General features: G+C 41.1%; 1 protein-coding gene across 1 annotated transcript in view; it reads right to left on the minus strand.

Annotated features, from left to right (window-relative positions):
• Positions 1-21,165, minus strand: part of PTCH1 (patched 1) — a 104,936-nt gene that overhangs the window by 58,467 nt on the left and 25,304 nt on the right. The window contains exons 3-7 of the mRNA XM_015412665.1: positions 7,932-8,121; positions 5,550-5,619; positions 5,338-5,429; positions 2,865-3,063; positions 848-969 (exon numbers count right to left, since the gene is read on the minus strand). Of these exons, the coding sequence (XP_015268151.1) occupies positions 848-969; positions 2,865-3,063; positions 5,338-5,429; positions 5,550-5,619; positions 7,932-8,121 (673 nt within the window). The remainder of the gene's footprint in view (positions 1-847; positions 970-2,864; positions 3,064-5,337; positions 5,430-5,549; positions 5,620-7,931; positions 8,122-21,165) is intronic.

Below are 21,165 nucleotides of genomic sequence, written 5' to 3' on the forward strand. Positions count from 1 at the left end.
AAAATTCTTCAGGAAACCATGCTCATTGCATGGTCACTCAAATGAATGCTTTAAAAGGAGCTTAGTAATCACTACTGCTGCTGGTTGAGACAGACAATACCAGGTTAGACGGACTTTAGAAGACAGATTTCTCTGTTTGTATCTTCAGTCTTCAATTCTACCTAAATAACTGGCACATACTGAAGCTGAAATTTAAAAGATGGTAATGCCTCTAAAACTGACTAGGTACAGATGCTGTGGAATTTGAGATGTTACTATTTCCTGATTTACATATTGCAGGGATAGCCACCTTCTTGGGGGGGGGGCTCTATCCTTCAGATACAATCGGGAGGGGGGGAATTAACCACATCACTAATGAAGATGGCTTCAATGAGCACTTAAAACTTCCCAAATGCACCCAAGTGGCCAAATGGGAAGACTCTGAGGAATGTGTGTCCTAAAGAGTCAGCTAGCAATGGTTTTTTGCTTTTCCATACCATGCACAAGGTAAGATACAAGGATGAAATACTTGTTTGCCTTCCCAATTTTTTTTGCCATATGTCAGCTGACTATGTCTAGTGGAGTTACCATTTCATAGTAACATAATAACCGTGTGTGGTTTTGTTTTTGTTTTTTACAAATACAGAAAGCTCATGAAACTAATACTTTCAAATGCTATATAGCAAGACTGCTTGTTCAAGAAAACGATGAAATGCTGAGGGAATATGCTTTCTTGTGTTGGAACCTACCACGTGCAACAAAACCTCCCCTTCACACGAGGCACTGGTTTTCATAGCAGCTAGTTTATAAAAAGTAAATAGAGAAGATGCACCAGGCCAGAATTTATTATGATTCTTGGAACACTTACCTGACAAGTTTCCCAGTACCATTTTTAACCGTACCACCAATAATCAGTTCTTCCTGCCAATGCATGTATTTTTTGGACAACCCATAGCATCCTCCACCTAAAACAAGGGCCACATCAAGAGGCTAAAATAGAAATGAAGAGGTTATGGAACCACAGTACTATAGGAAACCGCAAGATAATCCAGTTAAAGGTGCACCAACATTAATTTGGGGACCCAGGAAAACCAAGTTTGCCAGTCCCTAGAAAGATATATATTACCTGCTCCTGGAGCAAGCTATGGAGAACACAGGGAAACGCCAAGAAAACCCTCTCAGTTAAACCACACTTTCCAGTATCAAATCTGGCAGTTGGGAATAACTGTGGATTTCTCCACGTTCCCACCACATTGTCTAGGAAGCAGCGGAAAGCCAGAACATATTCAAGCAGTGGAAAGCAACAAAGCCCAGCATAATCACATAGGTGGGCCATGAGCAAAGCAAGTGAAGGAAACTATTCTTATTTTCTGAAGCTTCAGACTCTAAATCCTTACCCTAGAAGTATGCTCCTTTGTTAACCCCCTACAGAGTAACCAACCTCATTCTTACTGCAGTGTAAAAGAAGTGCAGGATGCAGATCTTTTCATATCCTGCAGAACACAACACTTTGAAATATCATATAGTATAATTCCATCCTTACATGATTCAGTTAATGTAGCCATTTTACACTTTATTTTGTCAAACATGGTGTTCACTATTCGAACTGTGCAGAAAATGCTTATGCTACAGATGTCTAGTCAGACAACTGAGAATTTTCTGAAAGTCCTATCTGGCTTTTTAAAAAACTGTACATAATATAAATCTAAGGGTATACTTAAATGATTTCAGGAGTCTGAGCTCTTAAAAGTGTGTGAAGATTTAAATTTGCTGAAAAATAAACTTTTCAGACGGCATGAAAAAATATGTAACCAGCTCTCTTAAAATCGTTCCTTTCAAAACAGAGTAAAAAATATAAATGTTGAATTATTGGAAGGGCATAATAAGCAAGGTAATGTGACAAGCCTGGGACTTGGATGGCTAATAAACCACAGCTAAACTGATTTCAAGTATTAGACTAACAGTGCAATCCTAAGGGAGGGGGGGCCTCAAAGCGCTCAGGGAGGAGACTGACCCATAAGCCAGCATATCTCCAAGATAGGCCAGCGTAAGGGCCAGTTACAACAGTGCAAGCCCCCAGCACCTCTCTGTAGCTCTCAGGTGCTGGTGGAGGCTCGCAGCAGCCACCCAATGGCACAACGGAGACATAGGCCCCTGTGCTGATGTGGTTGTGGGCAGTTTCAGGAGCGTGGCCAGAGCTAGTTGGCTCCCTGAGCCCTTTCAGCCTGGAACGCCCCCAGCAAAAAACACTGTGTGGCCCAGGTGTCAATCAAACCGAAAAATCAAGTGCTTCCCCCACTGCTGCAACCATGCCCATTGGCCAACAGGAGCTCATAATGTCTACTACAGGCTTGACCAATCACCTCACTTCCCCGGGGTGGCCAAGTCCCTCCCAAGCACCCAATCGCAGCCCCCTCCACCCTACAAAAACCACAGCTGGGACATCTTACAACTCAGTTGTTAGGGCACATGGCGTGGGACTCTGTCTCAGAGCTCCCTGCTGCACAGACTTAGAACAAGCAGCAAGGCATTTTAGTAGTGGGGAAGCACAGAGAGGGCACATAGCACCACAGAGCGAGCACTATGTGCTAACACCCAACGAGTAGAGCAAAGTCCATACTCTGTGGCTGACCTCTCCCATTTCAGAATCCTAACAGGTACCCCACCTCTAGAGGCTTGACCCAACGGGACACCCACGCACTGACAAGTATTAGCAACGGCAAGGATCCCAAACCTGCTCCCCCATTTCCTTCGCTTGGGGCCAGGACAGTCCTTTATTACTTAGAAACTGAACAATGTGTAACTACTGGGAACGGAGGCTTTTAGGCTATCATATGAAATTTAATTATTTCTACAAAATTTGTGTTCATTCATAAACAACTTACTTTGGTTGAATTTTTGTTAGGGGCTGTGGTAGGACAGTCAGGATCTTCAGGATTCAGGCAAGGCCGGTCCATATACCCATGACCAACCTCAGCCTTGTTCAGCATTTCTTCCCAGGTATCTACCTGGGAGTTTATTTTCTTTAACTCTTCTAAGAATTCCAAAGGGTCAAAGTTGGTCCACTGCAAAGGGAGTTTTCCTCTGTAAAAAAAAAAGGGAAATAATGATGAAAAAGCATTAACAACCTTCACACTAACATGTGAACACTCCCCTCCTCCCCTCTCCTGTACATATCCATAGTCAAAACATGTCCTGCATACAATCCAGCCCAAATATTTCATTTGAAGGCTATAATCCTAATCACACTTCCTCATGAGCAATCCTCATTGAACGTAACCAAATTTACTTTTGAGCAAACATTTTAAAGATTTTGCTATATGGTTTTAGTGGATAGTTAGTTTTTTGGATAAACTCTATTTTGAAGATGGTCCAGAAGGTCGTCCAAGTTGCATCTTAAGCCTTGTTTTCAGACATTACATTTCTTATCCATGAAAGCCTAAGGCTAGGTCCCTTTGCACGCAGTCAGGGATACAAGAAATGTAATATCTGAAATAAGTGGGTTTTTTTAAAAGGGAAGTGATTATTGGTATGTTAATTACATGTGTTTTGTTTTGTTTTTTAAAAACAAAATATAATCAGTCTAGCAACAAATATACATTGTACTGGCCTTCAGACACATGAAACCAAGGAGGAGACAAGTTCACAGTGTGATATTAGTGACAGCAAGTCTTTTAACATAACCACAATACAGTTTGGATCTTTAAACGTTTCTAAACACAACTGAGCCCTAACTGGGCTATACACATTCCTTGAGCTTGGAAATCAAGACACATACCCTTGGCTCTTGCTGCTGCCACTATCATGAGTATCTTTGCCACTTCTTCCATACACCCCCCCTTGCACACACACACTTTTGATTCTGTGATGTTGATAGACCATAAAGGCTTTTGGCTGCCTTATTTTGTGGTTCAGACTACTGTATCTGCTTAACCAGGCTTGAGTCATTATTCAAACTCTCCCAACCAGAAAACACAAACCTCCTTATTCCCCCAACTAAAAAACACTACGCTGAAGGTTAAGAGATGGCCATTGCAAATTGCTTTTACAGAGACATACAAACCAGGGCAAAGACAATAAACACAAAAGCTAATTCTTGCATAATTAACCAAAATGTCTAAACTGATTAAAAATTAACTCTTTGATGAACACATTATGGTGCATATAACAATCTCCCAAAAGGGATACCTCATGTCTCTGAATGATCTGATAAACAAAGGATTAGTTTCTCCCTGAGATTTTTTGAACAATTTAGTACGACAATTCATTTGCTTACATCTAAAGAGAAGTCAAGTGGTCAGTACATTTATTTTATTCAACACATTTGGATTTAAAGAACAAAGAAAACAATGCTTATTTTCTAAAAAAATATTGACAAGCACGAAAGGTGAATACAGCTATCATTATAAAAAGGGGTGGAACAGTTTTGATACAGATTTATTACATTGCAAGACATTCAAAGTAGAGAACGAACATTCAGACAACTTCTAGCATTCTTAGAGTGTATGCCTATTTTTATCTTAGAAGGCAATAGTTCTTTTCTGTCTCTTATTTTCAGCTTTCTTTTACACAATATGATATATTCTTTGCAAAGTTACTTTCTATCCATGTACACAGACGTGTAAAAATCTGAGATAGCATGAGTAATACACAAACCGTCAGAGAGCAGACACAACAGCAAAACTCAGGACACATATTAGAGGACTGTGATTTTTTTTCAGGACACATTTGAGAATTGGGCTTTTTTCTCAGAAATATATGTGCTTGCTTGCTTTCTCATGCTATCATTTGTGTAACTTAACACATAGAAGACTATTGTAGAAAACAGCCAATTAAAATCCTGATTATATATCAATATTAAACTTGCTTTGATTTTTAGTTAGATCAAAATTATACTCAAGGTTACAAATGAAATTTACATCCAATTCAAATGCTTACAAGTGTTCTTCCATGTGGAATGGTCCAACCATTTCCATGCAACCAGATGGAGAAAGCAACATCTGGCCCAGCACCTACTTTTGGTGGCTATTGACATGACTACAGTAGCTGACAACTATACTACTCCTTTTACATATGGCTGGCAAGCCAACAGTAGTATTTGGAGCTACTGTTGTTTTTTCTTTTAGATACCTCCATTACTGAGGACAGAGACTTACAAATGCCTCTGTGAGCCCTAAAGTTTTGTGACAACAAATAAAGAGGAAGAGAAACCTTCAGAAATATAAACACGTACGTGCATGCAAGTATCACACACGTGTCTAATAGTTTATTGCCAGGGCAGCATCAGAACATGTAAAGTGCTACCATACAGCTTAAAATAATGTACACTGTAGATAACAACAACAACTCTGTACTTACGGAAGATATGCAGTCCCTGACTGTAACTTTGCACCATCCCAGAAGCAGTCCAAAGGTGTGATAATTAAACAAGGATAAAGATGTTCTATGATCTGTCAAAGATAGAAAAAATATATTCTAATTAGGAAACCAAGAGCTCAAGACAGATTGTTATTGACAGAAAAAAGGGTGGGGATGGGGGAAGGGACATAAACGAAACATATGGTCTCTACCTTGTCCATATAACCAGCTTCTGTGATAAGTTCCCCTGATTTATGACATAAGTGTTCCAATTTCCATTGCCTGAAAAAAGAAAAGCAAGTAAACATCAACACTTTTAAAAAGACACATCAAACCATATATTTTCCATTTGCATGTAAATGAATTTGTTTTGGGGAAACTGCAGAGCACACATATATTTTCCATTTGCATGTAAATGACTTTGTTTTGGGGAAACTGCAGAGCACAGAGGAAAGGAATTCTGAAATTCTACATAATATGGGTCCTATAATGCAACAGCCGGGGAAAAATGGCATTTGTTTGTTATGGTGAACATATAGGTACTGATATGATTGGACAAACAGCAGCTCCATGTGGTCACTGTAAGGGCAGGAAAATTGCACAGGTTACAGCCTCTCTGCACTCCCAGTACCTTGTGTAGCTGAGTCCTAACACTTTGAGAACAGGTCTTGAGGTTCACAGGAATAGCGGTGAACACCATTTTTGCATATGTCTGGGCCTAATGATTCCTGGAAAAGGGGCAGGGTTGCTGTTTCCCCTCATGGAATTCAGGGTGATGTACACAGAGGTCCCGGGAACTTTCCCATCCAGGTACTAGCTAGACCCAGATCTGCCTAACTTCAGCGAGGTTACTGTATCGTATGTTTTCCTAACTTATCTTGGAACCAAATTAACTTTTTTGTAACCTGCTGCTTGGATCATCTTGAATGCTATTTTTAGGCTCTGTTTTTTGGTTGATGCACCTTTTATTTACCACTTGTGCCATACTGCACTTTGATATGCTAACTGGCAATTGCAGCTGGATACAATGTCCCAATTAGGCTTATTTTTTCAATTAACACATTAATTTCTTTGTCCAGAGACCATCCATTCATATATTTTAAAAATGACAGAACTTATTTCATTTCAGCCCCTCATAGTTCCCAAATACTACCATCAGTGGATTTTGGAAAGCCATGTGCAATAATGCTGACAATCATTCAAGGAGCCATTGTCTTACCAATGGACGAATGAAAGGGGCTTCTTGCTGCTTTGATTTCTAGTCATGTATTTAGTCAGACTTTGTCACTTATTTATCTTGAATGTACTCTTTGAACTTGCAGGATTACACACAATAAAGGCTATAGGAGCAGATCCAAAATCATACTATTGTCCTGAGTTAAAACCTGCCACAAGCCAATATTTACATATATCTGCAGTCCAACAAATTCCAAACCATAAATTTTTTTTAAAAAGTTATAAGTTCAAAGGTAGACATTCTGTTTTCTTTTATGTCAACTAGTAAATGACAGTTAACATATTGTATAGGAGGATATGTTTTATTTTCTCAAATATTTTGTGTCTTTAAATATTTTTAATTAGAGTTAGCAACTGGAAGTTTCTGGGTCAAATCTGTCCATTAAACAGGCTACCCATTTCCAATCCCAGTTGCTATTTTAGGGGCAAAATACCTATAAAGTATATTTGCTCCAAGAGCATTTCAGTATTCTACTCCCTAATAGAGAGCTACTAGCCAACAGCGTGAGACAGAAAGCAAATGCCAGCCAATTCAAAGTAGGCCTGTTGCTACAAAAAATATTTGGACTGGTTGCTACAACTAGAAATGTAGTAATTGGCTTGCTCCTTTCAAGTACTTGCAATGGAACTGAAAGAGAATGTGACTAAGAAGAAAACAAATAAGAAGCTATACTGTTTTAAAAAAGAAACTAAGCTGAATCAAGAGGTTGACATCTTCCAACTTTATAAGACTTCTTACTCATGAGGAAGATTGGTGAAATGAGTGTAAAAACCGGTGTGCTCATCAGGATATGATTATGTTGGACTTTGCTTTGTCTATGTCTGAATTCTTTTACCATATTGTAAGATTAATAGCTTCACAAATCGATGCTTATAAAATTATTAAATGTATCATTGTTAATTTTACCACAGTGGTTTTTGGTCTGTTGGCATGTATCTGCACACTGTGACCCCCTTCTTTGGCTTTTTTGGAGTTGAGATACTGGCTTTTTTGATAAACTAGTGTGACCATGAAAAAAGTAGCAAAAAACTGCATTTCCATTTATTGTACCTCTACTATAGCATCAGAAAGAAAACTTGCACAGAAAAGCTATGCAAGATGTGTGTGCATCTGAAGCTCACGTACCTCACATACATGAGTTCTATTTCTGGAATTTCAGTGGAAATATTAAAAAGTAGAAGTACAACATACATTTGTATCTGATTGTTAACACTTCCTGAGATGTCCCAGGTTAATCTTAGCTTGGGAAATAATAATGATAATAATAATGGTAATGATAATGATGATACTACTACTACTACTACTACTACTACTAATAATAATAAAGCAGTTTTCCACTACACCCATCCCATCTTACCTGTTGTACATATACACATGTACCCTGCTGGCTTGAAGTGCAGAATCAAGGTGCTGTCTGAGTGCTTCTGTTGTTAGTACATTAGCACCATCTTCTTGTGGTGTCTGAATCATGAGTTGGGGATTAAACATAGCCTCTTCTCCAATCTTCTGGCGCGTGTAACTTAACTCCCGACTCACTCGTCCACCAACTGACAGACAAATATTTACAACTTGGGATCAGCCAACAATAACTTACTCTGGATTCACATTCTAAGAGCTCACAGGCCACCAATAAACTTTCCCATATGCATGGAATGTTCTGTAGCCAGCTTAAAGCTGAAGCGACCTTCTAGTGAGCTAATTTCATCAACAGACCAGCAAAGATATACATTACCTTTACTGTACTTTTTTAAAAAATCATTGTTCCAAGTCCACAAACACAGCACATGCATCTTAAATTGATTCTTGTTACTCACATGCTCTTTCCATATCATACCAATATTTCCACATGTACAAAGTTTATTAAAGAAAGGAAGAAAGAAACCTTTTCCTTACAGACCAGACCAAATATTTCTATGTTACAATTTCTTACACTTGTATAAACAGTCTGCTGCAACGGCATATTTCAAGATAAATGGCTTCAATTTACACTCTTCTCCTAAATAATTTGGCAATGGCAGAAGGGGAAATGTTTATCTTCCATAAAAAAGGGGTAGGAGGGGAAAAGTAAATGAGCATTAGTGTGTCTTGCTGCTGCTAGTTAAAACATAAAAATACTGCTAAGTTAGGGTCATATAACAACATGCAGTTTCAGAGGAACAGAATCTGCAGCATAGAAGCAATCAACTAGACTAGAACTCCAGTGTATTACTATGTACAAAAATAAGGATTCCTATGCAAACTAAGTCTTAAAAGAGCAAGAAACACGGTAAGGCCATTTGTCCCAAGAAATGCTAAAGAGGAGGAAATGAAATACTAGTGCAGCTTGGACTAAGGAAACTCAACTAGTAGAAGAATGAAAAACAAACTGAAAACAGTAAGGAATTGAGTTATATTCCAAAAGAGTTTTAACAACCTTTCTAATACCTCAATTGAAAGGGCTACACCAGTGTATCTCAGAGATGTACTGATGTATCTCAAAGATAGACTGGAGACTAGTATAATTACTACACCAGCACAGAACTGGGCAGCATCAAGGAATTGTAATAATTTGTAATAGAATCCTGATTAGCAGCAGTGATGCCATACTAACATTGACATGCTACCAATACTAGGTTCTTAAAATGGGGCTGCCCATGTCACAAAGGCTTGGATTCAAAGAACCATGCACACTGTTCTAGACTTACACCGGGGCTTCCCCACCCTTCCTTTCTTCTTTCTGCAGTCCCTTCCCACCTCTTGAAAATTCACACCTAAGGATCAGGAAACCTTCCAGAAGATCATGCACTGCAGGATACTGGAGATGAAGGGGTACAACCAGTGGCATCCTCCATGCACCTGTGAAAGTGCACATGGCATCCACGCCCATGATTTCAAACGGCAGGACATAACTATCAAATATTCTATAAATTCTTGGCTTACATATCATATCATATGCTATATAACCATGCTACACACACCATTCCTTTACTGGAAATATTAGTGATTTATTCCATTACAAAGAATGAGTTGAAGAAAGCGTCAGCTTTTCTTTTCCATAGCCCAAGACACATTAATGTACCAGTCACAAAGACAGAGAGCACTTTTTAGAAGTGCTTTGTACTTATAACACAAATGTAAAGTCAGCTTGTGTAAAAAATGCATGCTTAATTCCTCTTCCATGTTCTATTCCTCACTGAACATTTACACATAGTACAAACAACATATGAAGCTCAATTGTGCCTTTTTAATGTCACATGTTCAAAGAAGCTCACTGGGACATTTGTGGCCCATTTAATATTTGCAGCAGACCTCCCCTCCCCACATAATCACATCCTGAAGCCTGAGAAGTCACTAGTGGATAGGTAGAAATGATATGCAGACGTGGCCTATATGAGCCAGTGACTTCAAGGGGGGGGGCTTGAGGCCCCTGCCATTTGTGTAATCACAGCTGTCCTTTTATGAACATTCACCATGCTGGAAGCCATATCTACAGACTTGGAGGTGCCAATTCATGTAAGTGGCACTTCCCAATGAATCCTGCCAGGCCACAAGATGAGGGTTTTGGATGGGTAGCTGTGTTTGTCTTAAGTGTGCATGCTCACAAAAGCTTATACCCAGAATTAAACTTTGTTGGTCTTAAGGGTGCCAGTGGAGTCAAACTTTGTCCCAAGATGAGGGTTTCTATTGCATGTTCCTACTATTAAGCCTATAATACACACATTGGATTTTAATACCAGTTTATGAATCACTCATACCTTTTTCAAGATAACCCTGGAAATGGTCAATTTGTGAAGATACTGAGAATAACTTCTTCCAAATTGTCCTATTTAAGTCAGTTAATGCCTTTTTGGCAAATGAGTTTTCTCTGCATGCTTGAAGAGAGAGCAAAAGGTATTCCTGCTCACAAGAAGTTTGAACACCAGGAATCCTTCAGTTTACAGAAACTTCTACTCATAGTAGAAATCAGAGAAGCAAACCCCTTCCTTGGAAAAGCAAAATTATTAACCCAACAGGGGAAAAATATCATAAATTCAGTGTTCCCTCTAAGCTGAGTTAGTATGAGTTAGCTTACAGTTTTTTAGCCTCCAGCTCACACATTTTTGTCTTAGCTCAGGAAGGATGGCTCCAAAGCAAACTAACTTATGCATTAGCCAATCCTCACTCACAACTTTAACGCCAGTAGCTCAAAAAGTAGAATTTTTGCTCACAAGACTTCATAGCTTAGAGGGAGCATTGATCATGATCAGTTTTTTTCAGTCTGTTACACACACAAACAGCCTCTAACTGGGGTAAAATCAATCAACAGCGCCATCCCTAACAAGAAAAGACACTGTTGATATTTTGAGACATTAATGCCAGAATTCTACTGAATCCAACCATGTAATTTTGACTGACACCAGAAGGGGTGACACCTATACTTCTAGTTATCACAGATTTTGTTCTTGAATAAAATGTGCTTTCATTTGTTATTAGAAAGACACTATGTCTTGTGTACAGAAATCAATGTAAGACAATATTGTTATTCACGTCATTGATTTCAAATTCCATCTCAAATAGTGTGTTTCAAATGAAAATCATATTATCACCAGATAATACTGTCAAGCTATTTTAACAAAGCTTTTAATTCTGTTTGCATAAGAACTGATGACATTTTATTTTATCATTTGAACTGTAGCTTGAAACGTGTATTTTAAAATATTATTCTACATCTCGACATGTAAAATACATGGACTGCCATCACATATTCAAATCTGCACATCGTTTTATTTTGGAAATTGCTGGAATTTAACACTAATTTCAGCCAAAGGTCAAATCTTATGAAAAACTAGAGACAGCTTCATACTGTTTAGTATCAACAGAAATTATTGTTTCTTACTCAAGGTACTGTCAAACTAGATTAATTTTACTTAACAGGGCAAATTTAGCTAATCAGCATTATATTAAAAGCTGAACTCTTTCCTTTCACAAAACCAATAAGTTTGTAATAACAACAAAAAATAGATAGGAATTAAATGAAAATAAAGATCAATTAACAGGTATTCAACAACTGTTTGAAACTTTGTAATAAAAATGTGTTCAGCCATTCATGAACAATCTGATAACTCTACAGCCACCTGTTGACATCCCATTCTACTTTACATTATTCCCTGCATTGATTTTACTTACAATTTCATTATATAGCCTGCCTTTCAATCCTACTGGAAAGGTCGAAACAGCTTGAGCACACACATGCATATAAGTAGCCAGATGAAACACTAACAATCAATACACACGTAATGCAATTAACTGTTCAAAAAAAGTCAATGAAAGCTTGAAAAGAAGTTTTGCAAAATAGAAGCATTTTCTAAAAATAAATAGCTGGGGGATTCCATAAACAAATAGTTTCATAAGTACATCAGCACAGTTCACAAGGCCATACACAATATAAATATCAGCTTAGGCCCTGACGATATCCTAACAATATCACCCAAATTTCCTAACAATATGGATATATGCATTTTTTTAAAAAGGCTAATTCACATGTCTAAGAGCAAATTGCTGGAAACTGCTATGCACATTGTGGCGAGATAGTTGTATGTAGGCACAGCCACATGCAGGATCTGGCTTTTGCGTGTGATAGTAGGGGCATATTAAAAGTGCAAGCCTAAGTATGATGACCCCCCTATTGCTCCTATTGGTAGGTAGAGAGACCGGCTGGCAGGCAACACGCAAAAGGATTTCAAGTTCTTTTCTGGAGACCACCACGTGCCAAGTGATCACATCACTCTGTCTTCAGCACAGGGCTAAGCAGGGGTCATTTCGTAGAAAAAGAGCTAGGGAGACTCATTAGCATAACTCATTAGCATATGCCATACCCCCTGACATCAGGGGCCCGGCGGTGGACCTGCAAGGCCAGCGGGAGTGTGAGGAAGCCCCGCCAAGGCCCTCCCTGGCCCCAGGCAGGCAGGGGTGGGGAGAGGCGGGGAGGAAGCAACTTACCCTCCCTCTTCTCCTGCCTCCTCCTGGCTGAATGAGGGCCGGAAGCGGGGTGGCCGGAAGCAGGGGGCGGGACTTCGTCATGTGCCCCGCCCCCTGCACCTCACCCGGGGGAACTGCGTCCCCCGCGTTCCCCCCCGAAATGACCTCTGGGGCTAAGTGAAACACAGCCTGCTTCAAACACTTTCTTCTTCATTGCAACAGCACAGGAAGGAGATAAACAGACATCTCCAAAGTGTCTTGCTGATGTACCAAGTCTTGATCTTGAATATTACATTGATTATAGCCTAGCCTGACATCCTTTTGAGGCCTGATATTGACAACATAGCAGCAAGAGCAATATTCACTGTCACCACTATGCACAAAAACTTGCCATATCCACTTATTCTTAGCCAGTCAGAGAGCTGGGGTGGTATAGTGGTTGGTGTATTGGTCAGGGACTGGGGACTCACTCACTGTTCAAATTCCCACTCTGCCATTAAATCACTGGGTAGCCTTGGACCAGTCAGTCTCTCAGTCTAATCTACCTCACAGAATTGTTGTGGAGATAGTATGAGGGAAGACCATGTATGATGCACTAAGGTCTTTGGAGAGAGAGTATAGAAATGTGACAGAAAGTGAACTCTTGGATCCAAGCTTTCTTTCTTCAGAATTGTGACAATAAATACCATTGTAATTTCTGTGCTGTGTCTGTACCATTAATTATTCATACCATTAAGACATTAATTATTTGGAATTAGTAAAATGAGACAATACCTCAAATGCTCCGGCCTGTGAAAAAATCATCCAAAGAGCCCTTACTGGGTAAAAAAGCAGGATACAAATATTTTAATAAATAAACTAATGGAAGTATTATGAAGAAAAGACCACACAGATGGTACCAACCAACAAGTAACTGAACCCAAAGATAAATCAGGAGGAAACCTCAAACTAAAGTAGAATTGGAAAGTGAAACTATTCTTGCCAAGAGGCTGAATTCCACAACTCCCTTGCATAGCAAAAGCGAAGGGCCAATACACTGAACACTTTCCCCCAACTCCCATAGTTTTGAAAACAGCGGGGACAGGCTCTAGTGTGAGGTAGGTGAACCAGATCATGCATTGGAGTTGAAAGAGTGACACTTCATGCTTCAAAAAGCTCTGGCTTTGTTTGGCTAATGTCCAGCTCTACTTCAATAGGTACTTGGCTGGGTTCCTGGATGGTCCCTGGCTAAACAGTGCTTGCTATTTGAGCATCACTGCAGCTTTTTGATGAGCCGGGTATATGCCTCCTCTTCTGATCCATATGTCATTGTAGCAACTGGTCATCTGGTATCTCAGTCTGGTAGAACAAGGGCCATGTTCTTGGGTCATAGAAGCAGGTATCTATGTAGAGCCAGATCCATAGTTCCCAAGGTCACCTGGGGCAAATCGAGGCAGGGATCTTTGCAACTGCGTCACTATCAGTATTCTTTGGTCAGTCCTTAGACAGATCAATGTACACACATTATAGGAAAGTTGTCAGTTACTGAGTCACTAACAGTACAGCAGGACATCTGCCTATAGCAGTACATTGTGTGGAAACTAGCAAGACAACACTCCCAATCACCATCAGCAACCTGCTTTAATGTTCCTTTGTTGTTCTGACCTGGTCATTTGTTGCTGGATGAAAGGGGATGGATATGATGAAGAACAGGCCACTCTTAAGACATGTGAAATTCTTCTGTGAACCACACTCCAGTGTCTGAAATGATAACATTCTGTGGTCCATGTCTTATGGAGAGTCAGCATAAGGCTCTGATAACAACTTGAGATATAACTGATGAAGCAGGAATCACTTCTAAGCCTTCGGGGATATGGTTCAGTTACAATCAATAAGGTCCGTCCCTGGCCTGCAGTCAACAGGAATTCTTGACCATTGATTTTTTTGTTGACTCCTTTCACTGGATGCAGTGGGGCTTGACAATCCTATACATTCTGATGAGGGCAGCTTTGACTCTTGAAAGCTTATACTCTGGCAAATCCTGTTAGTCTTTTAAGGTGCTATTCAACTCCAGTCTTGCTTCTTTACTGCAGACCAAACTGGCTATCCACCGTAAACTACCTTGTATGTTCTGATTATCTTCAACATCAGTTTCTATTTTGGCTACCACACCTAGCTGTAAGCAAGAAATTTCATCTGCACTATCACAAGGTATCCGATATATATATGAGAGCCAGTTTGGTGTAGTGATTAGGAGCAGTGTTCACTCTAAGCTGAGTGGGAGCTAGCTCACTGTTTTTTAGCCTCCGGCTCACACATTTTTGTCTTAGCTCAGGAAGGATGGCTCCCAAGGAAACTAACTTATGCAGTAGCCAAATTGCTCATTCACAATTTTAATGCCAGTAGCTCACAAAGTAGCATTTTTGCTCACAGGACTCCACAGTTTAGAGGGAGCTTTGGTTAGGAGTGTGGACTCTAATCTGGGAGAACCAGGTTTGATTCCTCACTCCTCCACATGCAGCCGCTGGTGTGACCTTACATCAGTCACAGATCTCTCAGAGCAGTTCTTGAAAGAGCTCTCTCAGCCCCATCTACCTCACAGTGTGTCTGTTGTGGGGAGAGGAAGGGAAAGGGATTGTAAGCCGCTCTAAAACTTCTCCAGGTAGTGAAGGGTGGGGTATAAATCTAATCTCTTCTTCTTCTATATACTCAAACACACAATGTCTCAAGGCAGTATGACCATTGCTCCAAAGGAGACAAATCTTATACAATGATAATTCATGTGTACCCTGGATTTCTCCTTAAACTTCCCTAATAGCTAGTTTCTCCACATCCAGCTGAGGCAAGAATAAGGTCCCTGGCTAGCAATATCAGTCATATGGTGGCTCACATGGTGTAGTGGTTAAGTGCGCGGACTCTAATCTGGGAGAACCGGGTTTGATTCCCCACTCCTCCACTTGCACCTGGCTGGATGACCTTGGGCAAGCCGTAGTTCTGATAAGAGCTGTTCTTGAAAAAGAGCAGTTTCTCTCAGAGCTCTCTCAGCCCCACCCACCTCACAGGGTGTCTGTTGTGGGGAGGGGAAGGGAAAGGAGTTTGTAAGCCGCTCTGAGACTCCTTTGGGTAGTGAAGGGTGGGGTATAAATCCAATCTCTTCTTCTTCTTCTTCTTCTTCTCAGTAACTAGTCCGACAGTAGGACCTCCAAAGGAAGGAGTTAATCAGTTTCAGTGGATGTGAGAGGAAGATGGCTTGAGCATGGACAATCCCCTTGTCTGTTATACATAATCATTTACATTCAAGAAGATGACACATGTGTGGAGATAATACAGGGTTACTAATCTCCAGGCAATGGCTGGAGACCTCCCACTATTACAACTGATCTTCAGGCAATACATACCAGTTCACCTGGAGAAAATGGCTGCTTTGGAAGGTCCCACATCTCCTGAAACCCTGCCCTCCTCAGGCGCCACCTCCAAGATATCCAGGTATTTCCCAGCCCAAAGCTGGTAACCCTAAGACAATATCTGGGGTGTTTATTGGGTAAAGGAAAACAGTCCCAACAATGGCTTGTTGATAGAGGCAATAATGAAGGGCCAGTCATAATGAAAGACCAACTACAGCTGTTTCACTTGGCAGGGAAAGGGGATTAATCAGGGTTTTATGTACTTGTGTAATTTTAAAATTCAAATTGTAAGATGTCTTGAACCACAAAGGAAACACATAGTATAACCATTTCAGAATAAATTAACTCATAAGCAAATGGCAAACACCTCCTTACTGATTTGAGTGTAGTTCATTCTGTTGGAGTCATTGTTCTTAATGAGAATGCAACTGGGGGAGGGTCTTGTGATGGGAGACTCATAAAAGTCATTAAGTTGGTGACTCAGAACAACAACAACAACATATGGGGAAACTTTTTTCCAGTGACTTTTTTGTCATAATGGGCCATTCCGCTCACCACCAAGTCTTATTGTTCACTGTTCATTCTTCACAGTCAGTTGGTCTGTTTAACCAAAAGATAAAAGTCCAGGAGTCCCAAGAAAGTTTGAAGTTTATGCTTGGCCCATGGTCATGGTGAATTGGTTTCAGCTTCACTAGGGTAGAGCAAATGCCATTCACATCTATGAGATACTCAAGGAATTCAATCTAGTTGACACTAGATACATTATTTTCATGCTTAACTCAGAGAAATTGTCTTTGGCAAACTGGTGCAGGACTTCTTGTGCCTATGTTGCAAGCTCCTTAAAAGATTCACTAGCAATAAGGACATAATATGTGTCAAACTCTGGCACTGGGCTGGAGTCCAGGGCTGTCTGTCTCCTTCTCCTTGGTTCCTTTAGTAGGGCTTGTCCCATGGTAAGTACCTCAGGAAAGGCAGGGGGAGGGTTTACAGCACCTCTCCCCTCTCCTGCCAGTAACCTCTCTCTAGTTGTCTTAGGTGAGATCTGGCTCTTCCTCCCTGGTTCTCCCAAGATGCACCTTTTAAAGAACTGTCTGGGGATGTGACAACTCTGGCCTCACACACTCCCTCTGTCCTGAAAGATGGGGCCTATGGGAGTGGCAGATCCTAGGCCCAATCACAGCTGTTTGCCTGGGAGCCCGTTTTTTCTCCCCCTCCCTATGGGAAGCCTTATGAGGCTTCTCCTCAGCCCCTGCTGGCCTAAGGAAGTCACTGCAACCTGTTTCCTGCTTCACCTTTCCAAAGAAGCCTTCCTGACTCTCACAACAGATGAGAAAAGGGTCATCCTTGTGGTGGGTTCTGCTGCTCTTCTTCCACCCTTGTTGCCTTGTGCTCTGTTGCTGGCCCCTGGGGGTTGGCTGCTGGCCAGCCCCTGGCCTGCATGGCATTTCTGGGCATCGTGGCAAGCTGGAAAGCTGCTTCTGCATCACCACATTGGGCTTCTGCAGCCCTCCCTGGGCAATTTCCTTGGCACAGGCCGGAGGCCTCTGTCTCCATGGAGGTAAGTGTGGGGGCAGGAGGTCTGAACCCAGACAACATGTTACCTTGCCAGGAACTGCTTTACAGATGTCTCCTATGAAGCTCTGGAAATTGCCAGGGACCACTCAAAAGGCACGAGTGGTCATTATCTGGGCATCAGCTGCAATGTTATCCACAGAAAGCTGCTGATAGGTCTCTAACACGTCCAATTCAGCAAAGACTCTCCCTCCTGATAGCACTTCGGGAATTGAATATAGATCCGGTTGCAGAACATTTACGTTTCATTTGTAGAACAAAGTTTGAGTCCAGTGGCACCTTTAAGACTAACAAAGTTTAATTCTGGGTATAGGCTTTCATTTTAGAGGTAATTTGTGTCTCACGGGTCGAATGTGGCATTGATCATTTTATAGGGAAATGTCCATTAGAGCTAAATTCAACATTAGTGCAAATGGGACACAACCAGGTTTCATCCAGATGAGAACCAATGGCAGGTGCCAGGACCAATGAAACTGGAAGACCCCTACACCCCCCAAAGTCTCTCAGCAAAGAAAGACTGGTGACCCTGTTGTCAAATATTGACCCACTGGTGTGGTGGATGCCTGTGAATGTTATACTCACTGGGCTCAAACCAGTCCAAGCCAAGAAGACTAGTGTGCCTCCGAAGGATCCTATCCTCATCAAAATATGAAGCGTCATGAAGAGGACACACAGAGTGTATATAACCAGCAGGTACTTTTATTGAAACCATTAAAGTACGGTAGAAGAAACCTTGAATGGAACTAGGTACTACCAACTGAACTGGAAGATGAAAGAACTGTTCTTGCTAAGAGGTTGAATTCCATCCCCTTCTAGTATGGTAAGACAGGAGGGCCAATACGTCACACAAAATATTATAAGAAGCAACTGTGTCTACCAGCAGTTAATTGTATTGGAAAACTCTGCTCATGCATAACAGAAACAATTGCATCAAAATTATCTACAATTAGGAGATCATACAGATCAATTTCTAATTGAATTAAAAGCTTACTTGAGTAACTCTGTACAAGATCACTCTGCAAATCCAGAAGTAATGGATCATTGCACGATAATTGGGTGGTCATGTTTATCTGAAATGGGCCTCTCCAGCCATCAGATATTGGCTCATGATATTACTGTAACATCTCAAAAGGAAGACTGGTTGTTAAATCCTCCCCCCCACACACACACACACAATGAGCACAAAGAGTGATGTGATGTGGACACCTGCCCACAAAAGGTTGCATTAACGCCACCATATTATTTCCCAGGCACTTGAACAGCTGTCAGGTGGCAACAGCTTTTAGCCATTTCTAACCTGAGGCACATTTGAACCTGTGACCTAAAGGTGAAAGGCTCTGTATCTCATTACCAAGCCCTAAAGCCACACTCAGTACCTTACTGATGCATTAAAAATGTTTTAAAATGCTATAATTGGTAAGCACTCTTAATGAAATTGCATTCTATTTCATCATAATCCATCACCAAAATGATGAATTACCAAACAAAATTAAATTCTAACGCTACTGATTTTTATCATCTCTTTGACCGTGCCAAAATGCCTCTCAAGAGATTTAATCCACCAGTTAATTCCTTCTTTATGCCAGCACTCTCTCATACTGCATCGTTCTCATTCTGACAGCCCCACAAATCATATCAAACATTTATATGATACTAACCTAAGTCATAAAGAACTCTGCTCCATGCTGTGAGGAGCCAGGAACATCTATGCTCACAATTAATCTGTAAAAATTATTTGCGCCTTCAGTTTATTTCTTTTTCAGGTACCTTGTATTGGCCTCTGTTAAATGACTGTGATTATAGTAGTGTACAATGGTTGGTTTATAAGCACCCAAAGATCCTGTGCCTAAAATATGCAAGTCAAAGTATGCAGACAGGTCAGCCTTCCCTCAGTCACTGCAGGACTACTTTGCTTTTACTGTGAGCAGCTCTTACGTTTTCAGAGTGAAAGCTCCTGGCTTATTGGCAGCATATTTGTATGCATAGGATTGGATCCAGCAGTAGATTTCTGCTAATGGAAAATGGGAGGTGGGGCTGATTTTCTCCAATTCCATTGTATACCTTCAATTACCCCACCCCCCATGCAGCACCTAAAGGCCCCCAGTCAATCAGAAGCAGCATTTCATGGATCCAGCAAGATGGAATGGCTACAGTGCTGGACTAAAATCTGGGAGATCCATGTTAGAATCCCCACTTTGTCACGGAAGCTTGGCAGGTGGACTTGGGCCAGTCATTCGCTTTCAGCCTATCCTACCTCGTAGCAGCTGGTTGTTTGAGTCTGAAACCGAGGAGGGGATAAACAGTGTTGTATACCCTTTTGAGTCCCCAATGGGGACCAAAGCAAGGTATAAATGTCTAATAAGTTAAATAAATGCCAGTGCATGCATGCACACACACACTTTCCCCTGGTGTGTCCAAGGTTCAAATGAGATTCTCTAAGAAATACAGGGTTCTGTCGAGAATTTTGGAGACAACACTGTATCTTTAGACAGACAGCAGAATCCTTCCTGGAATCTAGGGAGATACAGAACCTCATCCCCCACACATGATTACAAAGATTCTGCAAATGACATTCCCCACTCAAGTATGAAGCTCAGTGGGTAACTCAAACGGAGTACGTGACCAACTTAGTTTAACCTTGTAAGGCTTAAAGGTAAAGGTTCCCTTGCTCGAAAGCCAGTCGAGTCCGACTCTAGGGTTGTGGTGCTCATCTCCGTTTCAAAGCCGAAGAGCCAGCGCTGTCTGAAGACATTTCCGTGGTCATGTGGCCGGCATGACTAAACACCAAGGCGCACTGAACTCTGTTACCTTCCCACTGAAGTGGTACCTATTTATCTACTTGCAATTTCTTGCTTTCGAACTGCTAGGTTAGCAGGAACTGGAACTAGAGATGGAAACTCACTCCGTCATGCGGCACACTCGGGTCTCAAACTGCTGAACTACCAACCTTCCACAGCCTGCAGTTCAGTGTCTTAACTACTTGAGCCACTGCAGCGCCTTGTAAGGCTTAGGCAAGGATAAAAACTGAACAATCATAATGCATACCACCCCCGAAGAAACAGCAAGATATAAATGTAGTACATAAATAATAGTTCCACACCACAAAAGACTGAGGTTTACAGTACAATCCTAAACAGGGATACACTGTTCTACGTCTACTGAAGTCAATGGGTTTTTAGGATTGCACTGCCAATCACACATTTAATTCCAGTTGATAGAATACAGCACCCACAAAATGTCACAGTTTGGCTGCAGGCCACAAAATTTGTCCAAATAATCTGATTTTATTCAACTAATTCCTATTGATTTCAGCGGGATTATTCATCTAAACAAGATGGCCCTAGTCACAATCATGTCAGAAGAGAGACTTGGGATGTAATCTCATTGCATTATAAAATACTAGGAATAAGGCCTGCTGTGGAAATAAATACAACGAACTCTAGAAAGAAGCTCTGGGCAGGTGCCCTAGCCTTGGGCAATCAGCGTCAATTTGCTGTGGTGACCTCAGCAGGGTATAATGACACAGAGCTTACCGTTTTCTCCAGGGGAACTGATCTCTACCATCTGAAGAGCAGTTGTAATTCTGAGTGATCTCCAGCCATCCCCTGGAGATTGGCAAAAATGGTTCCCCAGGAGGAAATGGCTGGTTTGGAGGGTAGAGTCTATGGCATTGTACCTGTCTGAGGTCCCACCCCTCCT

Source organism: Gekko japonicus, unplaced genomic scaffold (assembly GCF_001447785.1).
Source record: "Gekko japonicus isolate JY-2015 unplaced genomic scaffold, Gekko_japonicus_V1.1 scaffold355, whole genome shotgun sequence".
NCBI lineage: Eukaryota > Metazoa > Chordata > Lepidosauria > Squamata > Gekkonidae > Gekko > Gekko japonicus.